At 53.6% G+C, this 10,306-nt stretch overlaps 1 protein-coding gene across 1 annotated transcript; it reads right to left on the minus strand.

Moving 5' to 3' along the window:
• Positions 1 to 4,296: 4,296 nt before the first annotated feature.
• MAP1LC3C (microtubule associated protein 1 light chain 3 gamma) lies at positions 4,297 to 8,248 on the minus strand. Its single transcript, XM_059414001.1, has 4 exons — positions 8,191 to 8,248; positions 8,033 to 8,088; positions 7,773 to 7,879; positions 4,297 to 5,128 (listed from the first exon to the last, which is right to left on the minus strand). Exons 1-4 carry the CDS (start codon positions 8,246 to 8,248, stop codon positions 4,840 to 4,842), a joined length of 510 nt encoding a protein of 169 aa, XP_059269984.1. The 3' UTR covers positions 4,297 to 4,839.
• Positions 8,249 to 10,306: the final 2,058 nt, after the last annotated feature.

The following is a 10,306-nucleotide window of genomic DNA, read 5'->3' on the forward strand; positions in this document are numbered from 1 at the left end:
TGATAAAGTTCTGGCTCGTCGCAGGATACCACGTTGTCTCTTAATACGGTGCTGGGCCGAGTTGTGTGCTTACAGAAGGGGCAGGGGAGTGGATGGAGCACGATGTCTGCACTTTCCAGCCTACGAATCACCTGAGTGATCTTGATAAATTGTCGATTCCCATCAGTAGTTCTGGAGACAGCCCTGAACTTCTGCATTTTGAACCAGCTCCTAGGTGAGGCTGACCCGTGTGTGTACAGGTCTAGAGCAGGCTTGAGCTGTGGTTTTGAGCAGGGAGCAATTTCACCCCCCAGAGGACATCTGGCAATGCCTGCAGACTTTTCGGTGTCACCACAGGGGTGAGGGGACGGTGCTACTGGCATCCGTAAAGAGAGGCTGGGGTGCAGCTAGTGCCCTAGGATACCACAGCAGCCTCCGCCATGGAGAATTACTTACCCAAATTCAGTTGTGCCCAGGCTGGGAAGTCCTGCCCTGAATCTGGAATCTAGTCTTGTGGAAGCAGCTGAGGTCCCCTAACTTGGAAGAGTTTTGCTGGGAAATCGGTGTGAACTGGCTTCTTTTGTTCCTGGAGGGAAACAATTCACACCTAGAAATCTCCCATCCATGTTTCAGAAGCAAATGAAAGAAAGGTGAGTGAGCCCAGAGGAGACTTGGAGAGTATGAGCTGTGATTAGGAGTGCCTGTGGACCTATGGTCTCCATTCAGTCAGGGACTAGCCCAGCAGCCTGGGAAATGCTGCCCTTCCCAGCTCAGGTAGGACCAAACAACAACAATGAAAAGAAACTTCTTTCTTACATGATTTATCCCAGGGGGTCTCTCTCTCTCTCTCTCTTTTAAGATTTTATTTATTTATTTGACAGAGAGCACAAGGCAGGGGGGAGGTACAGCGGAGGGAAAGCCAGGCTCCCCAAGGAGCAGGGAGCGCGATGCGGAACTCGATCCCAGAACCCTGGGATCATGACTTGAGCCAAAGGCAGATGCTTAACTGACTGAGCCACCCAGACATCCCGCCTGGGATCTCTTGATGAGAAAATTATTACCATAAACCTGGACTAGGGGGTCAGCAAACTTTTTCTGTAAAGGGTCCAATAGTAAACATTTTAGGCTTTGCAGGTTATATGGTCTTCATCACAAATTCTCAACTCTGCCATTATTGCCCAGAAGCAGCCAGAGACTATGGCAGAGAAATGGTGAGGCCGCATTCATTCCAGAAGTCCTTTATTTACGCAGATAGGCCCCTGTCTGATGCTGGAGGCGGCAGTCTGATGGTCTCTGGTCTAGGCGCTCAAGGCAGTGGGATCAGCTTTAGCTCAAGGCAGTGGGATCAGCTTTAGCTCCTACGTTAGCTGAGCCAGAAGCGAGCGCATTCTTACCTGCCCTCCTTTGGTTTTATGGGAGTGGGGAGAGGTGGCCAATGACTTTAAACAGGCAGCAAAACCCTAACGGTTTCCTCCCTGACCTGATCACCGCGGAAACAGCCAATGGCACAGTCCCGTAATTCTGGTATCTCCCTCCGAAGCTGACAATGCAGGTTCTCGAATTTATCACCAAACATGAATTAGCCAGATGTGCTCAGCATTACTGGGAGCCGCAGGGAATCCGGAAGAGGAGAGTCACAGTCCACTATTCTTAAGCATTTGTTGTTGTTGTTATGGTAATAAGACACAAACCCATAATCAGAGCAAATTCAAAGTCCATAGGTAGATAATTTATTAAAACCGCATGTGACACTTGGTTGGGCATTTGGGAAGAATGGAACCTGCATACATTCTTCTGTTACAAAATAAATTCCAGCTGGCTCCAGTACTTCAACTTAAACAAAGTGAAATCATTGCTGCTGGAAGTAAACTCGGGATAGGTATACATTGTTTCTAATCGTGGAGCAGGAAGAAAGTTTCTGTTGAGAAAGCAACCTCAGAATCCTCAAGGAGAAGATAGCCTAAGGATAAAACCCGGCTATGTGAGAAAGTGTGCCATAAACAAGATCAAAAAGAACTGGGTGATTATTTTAATACTCATGGCGTACGAAGAGTGAATTATTCAACTTTGTGAACTCCTAAAAATCAATAGGAAATGATGAATACCATAACAGAAAAGTCATAATTTATCAAAGGAGCCATTGCCAGTTAATCTTATGCATCTGAGTAGATGTGAAGAAAATAAAGAAAAAAAAAATCTCACCCCAAATCAATTGAGACTCATTACCTAGGGATAGGTCAGCCGCAGTCTTGGTTCCCTGGATCACGTGCCCCTCACTGCTCCTTCCGAATATGGCCGTCCGGGAACCCACACTAAGAGAGGCCCCATGGAGCCCCTCCAGGCTCAGTGGAGCCCAGCCTGGAGTCATTTGGGCCCAGGGGTCCGATGAGAGACTGAAGAAGCTTCTGCATGATCCTGGTGCCCAGCTGCTCAACTCACTCCTAATCTTGGGTCTCCCAGCTGAGTCCCCAGATGTCAGGGGGCAGAGACAAGCTGAGGCCACCGTGCACTTTCGGAAATCTTTATCCACAGGTGCCACAAGCATAAAAATAGCTGGGCTGGTTCGATGCCACCTGTGAGTTCTTGGCTGGTAGGTGAGACAGCAGCAGGACACCGAGCACTGCCCACCACAAACCAGGCAGCCAGAGGCTGTTGCAGGAGGGAAGCCATACTGGGAACGGTCTTGGACATGGAACAGACCCCAGCAGCTCACCCGGGTGCCACCCAGCATGATAATGATCTTAGATGCTGGATTCAAGGGTAGGCACGGAAACGGGTAAGGCTGAGAGCAGGAGCACCAGCCCCGGGCACCAGCGGTTAGGTGGTTGTCCAGGGCCAACCACCTCTCGTCAAGGTCAGAGTCAGTCCGGGGACATGGATTCATTCTGGAAGAGTATTTATTGCTCGAGGCGAAGCAAGAGGATCTGTCTGGACGGGGAGTCTGGGAGGCATGTTTCACTTGGCAGAGGGCAAAGAGGACTCAATGAATGGGTGTTAGAGGAAGTGAGCAGAGCCGTCGAGGGGGCAAGCCAGGCAGGGAGAGGACAGCCAAAGGCAGGAGAGAGGGCAGGCTGGCCGCCTGGGAGTCAGGAAAAGCAGCCTGGAGCAGGACAGCAGATCCCAAGAGTGAGCAGGGGACACAGGCCAGCTCCATGCTCCTGAGGGACGTAAGCGGGGAGATCACACCTTCCCTGAGCCTCTCTCTCCGGTTGGAACACGTCTCCTTTCCCGCTTAGCACCCTTAGAATGAATTCCAAATACCGTAGCAAAGCTGACCTTGTAGACCTGGCCCCTGGCTAAGTGCTCTCCCCCTCCCCCACTGCCACTGCCCCAGAATCCCCTCTGATTGTAAAGCTCACATGTTTGGACCTGCTCGGCCACTTTCCCTCCCTGGCATGATCCCAGAAGCTCTGTCTGGCCATCCTACAGCCAGGATTAAATCTGAGAATTACCTTCTGTTTTGTCCTACTTTTCTTTTCTTTTTCTTTTTCTTTTTTTTTTTTTTTAAGATTTTATTTATTTATTTGACAGACAGAGATCACAAGTAGGCAGAGAGGCAGGCAGAGAGAGAGGGAAGCAGGCTCCCTGCTGAGCAGAGAGTCCAATGTGGGGCTCGATCCCTGGACGCTGGGATCATGACCTGAGCTGAAGGCAGAGGCTTTAACCCACTGAGCCACCCAGGCGCCCCTGTCCTACTTTTCTTGATTGTCCTTACAAGCATCCAAATTCATCTTGAATATTGCCTTTCCTCCCTTCCTTCAGTCGAAGGGACTCCTGAGGGCTGGGACCTTACCTGTGTTGGTCAATGTTGAATTTCCACGACCTGGAACAGCACTTACCATTTAGGAAGTGCTCCAGAAAAGGTATGTTGAGTATACATGAGCAAAATTCCTTTCCCGACGAACTCCTATCCATGCTTCAAAACCCAGCTCGAGTTGAACACCCTGCAAAGCCTCCCCCTGACAAATACGCTGGAGCTCGCTGCTGAACCAAACATTCACCAACATTCGTCGGCCAAGCTCTGCTGCGCTCCCCACGGGCTGAGCTGGTGAACATGGGCTCTGCAGCTTGGCAGCCAGCTGGAACTCGCCAAGTAACCCCCTCAGATCCGGGCTAGTGCAGAGAGTGAGGAGTGCGGGCAGCTTCCAAAGCCAGACTCCCCGGGCTCCCATCCCAGCACACCCTGCTGTGTGTGAATTTGGAAACGATTTTGACCTTTCTGGGCCTCCATTCGTCATTGTCTACCGAGGATCACAATAATCAGCCACAGGGGGTTGCGATGAGGCCCTGAGACACAAGGTGCCTGGCACGCAGCAAACAAGCACAGGGGTTCCGTGACTTTATACTGAACGGGGGCATCTTAGACACAAACACACAAAATACAAAACCCCGACTTTATACTGAACGGGGGCATCTTAGACACAAACACACAAAATACAATCTAAGAGGAAATAAGCAAGTCAAGTGAACACAGTGGAAACACAGCGATCATCTCTGTAAGGACACAGAGGAGGCCCCTGCCCCCGGATGAGCCCGTTCACACCGGCTCCATGTGGGGGCTCCACAGGGACCCGTCCACCACCCGAGGGTCCCTGTGACCGAGCCCACGTGGGACTCCTCCCCACACGGGGCTGAACTCAAGCTCCCCAAGGGCCTGCCAGCTTCCACCACCGAAGTCACTTAAAATCCATCCCCAGCTCATCGCAGAAAACCGTCACACAAGCTCACCGTTTCTTACTCGGAAGAGACTCAGTAGGTACAGAATCCCAGGAGCCCCCCGCTGTCTCAGAGCGCACAAGAGCAAGGAGCCCCACAAAGATACAGGGACGGCCCGGCCTCCTGTCGTGGGGGCGCTGCCGATCACAGATGTGCAGCACGGCTCCCTGGATGGCCCGACACACACACAGGAGGCGCTCCATCCCTCCACGGGTTCAAGGACTGCTTCCCGACATGTCCTGGAGAGGACGGCAGGGTCCGCCCTGACCCCGAGCAGCCGAACACCTCCTGGGAAGCGTAGGTCACGTACACAAAGCCGTCCTCGTCCGTGAAGTCCCTGTAGACCTCTGCCATGGTCACACTCATGCTGACCAGGCTCTTGTTGTTCACCAGCAAATAAAAGGCTTCCGTGGCCCCGAGGACCAGGCGGCTCCTAGATGGGGAAGAAGGAGAGGGCAGGACGGGAAAACTTTCAAGGGGCAGGGAATGGGCCCCTGACCCAAGGCCGGACTTAACCTCTGTTTGTCCGCCGCAAACACGTCTACCCAAGGAGCCCACCTCCCCGCGCGAGTGCACCGTCCTCAATCTTGACAGTTCCCCACGAGGGCTGTTGAAAGTGCAGATTCCTGCACTCCACACACAGAGGTACTTTAAAAATTTTATTTGTTTGTTTGTTTGAGAGTGTGTGAACAAGCAGGGGGAGGGGCAGAGGGAGACGCAGACTCTCTGCTGGGCACAGAGTCCGATGTGGGGCTCGATCCCTGAGATCATGACCTGAGCCCAAGTCACATGCTTATCTTAACGCACTGAGCCCCCCAGATGCCCCTGTAGACCCAGGGATTCTGATGCAGCTTGCGGGATCATGACCCTCCGGAAGACTCAATTGCTCCCTACTCCTTCCCTGCAGATTTAAAAGACCATTAAGTCTTCCAGTTGGGCCGAAAAGGCGAGGCCGTCCCATCACTAACCAGGAGACATATCAACACAAAAATGCTAAGCGAATAAGCTGGTCCTTGCTCTGAATCCCCGGACATACAAAGGCGATTACAGTATCTCCCAGCACCTCACTGTTCAACAGCCTTGGGATGACATTTGGGAAGGTCGCTGCTCCTTCTCCGCCCACCACCTCTCCTCCCCTCTCAAGGAGAGGGAGAAGCGGCAAAGTTCAGTTGGACGTGCTGTAAATGTCAAGTTGGGGCCTGGCTCATCCTGCGGTGGAGGACAGCATGACCATGGGGACACCCAGGTAAGGGTTCTGTCTCCCCGCGGCACCTTCCGTTTGCTTGGAGACGCAGGCACAGCCCGCGCTCCCTGGTCTCAGAGCTTTGGACTTTCTGAGCTCGGGCTGGGTGGCTGGGGGACACAGGTGGCTGGAAACTGACTAATTTTACAGCCAGATACTCCCTCCCAACATAGCCCCGTGTTCAGCTTTGACAACTGCATGGCTGTTCGGGGTTAAAGCAGTGGCTGTACAGTGGAAGCAGGTGGATCTGGGACAAGTGCATGACCTTCCCGAGTGTGCATGACCTTCCCGAGTGTGCCTGACCTTCCCGAGTCCGCACGCCCACCTCCTGTATGTTGCCTTTTCTTCCTCCCTCCCTTCTTTCCTTCCTTCCTTCTTTTTTTTCTTTAAGATTTATTTATTTGTTTATTTATTTGAGAGAGAGAGAGAGCATGAGCAGGAGGAGTAGAGGGAGAGGGAGAGAACCCCAAGCAGACCCCCATCAAGCGTGGAGCCAGTGCAGGGCTCGATCTCACAACCCTAAGATCCCAAACTGAGTGGAAACCAAGAGCTGGACACGTAACCACCCAGAAGGCCCGCTGTGCTCTCCTTCGGGGTGGGTCTTGGCCTCCTCCCCTGGAGAAGGGGGTTGAGGGCAGGGATTTCTGTCTGTTCTGTTCACTGTTACAAAGACAGAGTCTAGGGGCGCCTGGGTGGCTCAGTGGGTTAAGCCTCTGCCTTCGGTTCAGGTCATGATCTCAGGGTCCTGGGATCGAGTCCCGCATCAGGCTCTCTGCTCAGCAGGGAGCCTGCTTCCCCCTCTCTCTCTGCCTGCCTCTCTGTCTACTTGTGATCTCTGTTGGTCAAATAAATAAATAAAATCTTTAAAACAAACAAACAACAACAAAAAAAAAAACAACAAAGACAGAGTCTAGAAAGAACAGAGAACTAACTAGTGCTCACAAACGTCCTGGAGCACCCCGTGTTGGGATGGGGCGGGGGTCGGGGCTGGTGGGAAGGAGAGGGTGACCCCTGTATGGAAAGGAGGAAAGACTGGCTCTCGGAGCTGAACGGGTTGTTTCTGAGGGAGCTGGGGGAGGGGATGTAATCCTAATGTTCCCTCAGCCGCCCTGTTCACACCCGGCCACGGTCCCCTTCCCTGAGGAGGGGGGATCAGGATGCTCTTACACAACTCATCAGGACAAACGCACACTCGTGCTGAATTTTGAAGACACGAGCAGCCATGTGGTGTGCGAGGGCCGGCCTCTCCGGACTTTCCAACCCATCAAGAATCACCCCCCAGGGGTTGCATTCACATTAGCCCCAAATCATTTTTATTGAAGCCGTGTGTCGGGTGACACTACTTAACCCTGTTAAGCTTTAAAAATGGCTCCATTTTCTTGGCTGTGTCTTAGCCCCAGGGAGGAGCACGTGTGGGGACGCCTTCCCTGTCCCCCCTCCCAGAGTCTGAGCAGTTCCGGGAATATCTGCCTTTGGAAGAGGTCCCCACTCCCCCACTTTAAAGGCACTGTGTCTCTCCTGGGAAAATGCAGACTGGGTTTTAAGCAGCGTGTGGAAAAAGGGATCTTCTGCACTAGTTCCGGAGCCAAGACGACCTCCGAAACTTCTTAGAAAACTCGGCAGCTTTTACTCTCTCCACACTTGGTGTCTGTGGGGTTCTCGCACCTGTATAAACCACAGCATCTTTCCCGGGCACTGCAGAATCTAAAAGGCGAGTCACCTTTTGGAAACTTTTTCTCTCTCTTCAAAACGCCCCCAGCCTCAGAACCAAACCAACTAACAAAGCAAATGGAAAAAGCCCAGCACACTCCCCGACGTTCACTTTGGCACCTACCGGACGACGCTGAGGAACTGGGTCATGGTCAGCTCCTGCGGGACCAGGAACTTGGTCTTGTCCAGCGGAGGCAGGAACTTCTCCCCGGGGTAGCGCTCCACTATCACCTGTCAGAGGGTCAATCCCAAGAATGTGACTCCGAGCTCTCACCATCTTAGAAGCTCAGAACAGGGAGAGACAGTGGGGTCCCCTCACCTGCTTTTTTTTTCCCCCCAAGGGACAGGGTGTTCTCCTTTTCAAAGAGCCCAATGGAGTCTTACCGGGATCTTGTTTGGGAACTTTGCTCGGATTCCAGCAACTTCCTCTTGTCTGGTTGCTATGAATATTTCAAAGACAAAAGAATAAATAAACAGCAAGAGAAGTCTGTACCCTCTTCCCTCTCTCTGGTGACCCAGACAGCTTCCCTTAAGAGTTTTACCTAAACTCTTCCTCTGCTTGAAGGGTCTGAGGCTTTGGGTTTTCTGTGGAGTCTGCATTTTGTGCAACAGCTGTGCCTGTGTCTGACTTAAAAAAAATCCCCACAGCCGGGACCTAACTCATTCCTCCAGCTGCTTCCAAACCGCCCTCAGGAGCCTAAAGGAGGCCCTTATGTAGGGCTGTGTGACATCAGGGCTCCACAACCCGCCCTCCCCTCCCCTTCCCCGGGCAGGAGGAGGTCAGTCCCGAGGATGGAGACCGGGTGGAGACCTGCGTTTGCTGCTCAGACAAAGTCACTTTGCTCACGATCAGCTCAAGATATTTCTTTGCTGGAGACACGAGGGGTCACAGTAGAATCAGTGGCCGTGTCATCCAACAGCTACAACCGGGCGAAGCACTCTGGAGAAGCCAAACAGCGGTTGGCTAGGCGCCATCTCATGCTTCAGGAGGGACCCATCTTGCCAGTGGGCCGGGACTGGGCTACATGACCCCCAGCAGTCCTGGCCAGTTTTCACGGAGAGAAACATACTCAGAAAGGTACAGGCATTTGTCCAAAGTCACACAGCCAGCAAGAGAAGCGGCTGGGATTAAAGCTCTCATTTGGTACAAAGTAGGGCACACTCCGTGTAGACTGGAGTTTTATCTTCTCTGCCATGGAGGGGGAAAGGAAGCCCAGCGACCCCGTCCCCCCCAACAAGATCTCCCTTCAAGAGATGAGAAACGGAGGCCCATAGAGGCTAACCCGTTTGCCTGGGATCCAGCGGTTTATAAGAGGCAAGACACAGATTTCCCAGGTCCCAGCATCCAGGGTTTGCTTCCAGAAACTTGTGCACATCCAGGCCGACCTCAGCACTCCGAGTGAGCAGATGGTTCCTGCTTCCCACACCGACTTCCCGGCAGAGTACCGCGGCAGTGGGGTCCTCCAGTGAGCAGAGAGCAACCGGGAGGAAGGTGACGGTAGGTCCACGTTTGCTTCGAGAATCCCAGCGTGAATCTCAGCACTTCGGTTAATCCTCAGGAAAGGACATCGAGTGATTAAATGGTGGCATCACTGCCAAGTGGCCTCATCCTCTGTCTTTAGAAAGGGCACACGCGCTTATGGGGCTGGGAGACAAGGGGGAGGTGTGGACGGCAGGAGTGCAGCGGGGCAGCTTTCAGAAGCACCATCTTGTTGAAACCTCAGGTGCCTCTCCCTCAGCCCGGACTCCCCGAGGTGGGGGCTCCCCCAGACCATCCAGTTCCCAGGACCCACAGCGCTGACTCCAGGCCTGGCCCTCCCAACTCTCTCCTCAATTTCTGATCGTAGGTAAATCAGTCCACTTTATGAACTATGGTTTTCCTTGTTGCAAAATGATGATTTTTACCTGATTAAAATGGTCTGTTTTACCCAAGGCGGAGTGGCTAAGTGGGAGTTGGATGAACTCATTTACGCGAAGCAGCTGGCAGGGGGCGGGTCGCGGGGGGGGGGGGGCTGGCCCCAGATCCCAAGCTCTCCCGCACCCGCCCTCCCCAAAAGCCCCCCAGTCCAGCAACCGCTGTGAGGCCTGAAGCCTGAAGGAAATCGCTCTGGATTGGGGCCAGGGGAAATAAGTCCCAGCTGCAGTGTTTGGTCCGTCACTATTAAGACCGAGATGTGTCCTCACTCGGGATAGAACGGGGCTAAAGGGGGTAAGAGAACAGGGACGTGGGGAAAATATAAAATAGGGCCACAGTCCTGGAATGTTTTGTCGTTCAGCAAGAGAGCGGGCTAGATCGCGTTTTCCTTTGTGCAAAAGCTGCTTTTTTGCGGGGAGCAGGGGACCCGTGGGTGCTGTGGGGCCCCATCGTGCTCCTCGGCCGAGGGACAGGACCATCGTCCGGAAGGTGACCCACGCCAGAGGACACAGCGTGGATGCCGCAAGGCCTGGGGGAAGGAGACGGAAGAGCCGCGGGGTAGAGGCTGGAGGGGCGCCCGGGCCTGACCCGGACTCCGGCTACTAACGTCGTCCTAAGCAAAGCCCAGCTTTCCTCTTCCTGGACGGGCCCGCGGCGGGGCTGTGGACCCGAGCTGGGGAAGGGCACGCTGATTCGCACCCCCTGGGCTGGCCGGCGCCGCGCCCTCCGACCTGGGGCCTGGG

This window comes from Mustela nigripes, chromosome 10 (assembly GCF_022355385.1).
Source record: "Mustela nigripes isolate SB6536 chromosome 10, MUSNIG.SB6536, whole genome shotgun sequence".
In the NCBI taxonomy this organism is placed as follows: domain Eukaryota; kingdom Metazoa; phylum Chordata; class Mammalia; order Carnivora; family Mustelidae; genus Mustela; species Mustela nigripes.

Excerpts from the sequence above, each read along its gene's own strand:
- MAP1LC3C (XM_059414001.1), bottom strand. The coding sequence starts at position 8,248 with ATGCAGACTCCACAGAAAACCCAAAGCCTCAGACCCTTCAAGCAGAGG. Across the intron at positions 8,089-8,190 it reads CAAGCAGAGGAAGAGTTTAG|CAACCAGACAAGAGGAAGTT; the intron begins GTAAAACTCTTA and ends AAATATTCATAG. Across the intron at positions 7,880-8,032 it reads AGTTCCCAAACAAGATCCCG|GTGATAGTGGAGCGCTACCC; the intron begins GTAAGACTCCAT and ends ACCCTCTGACAG.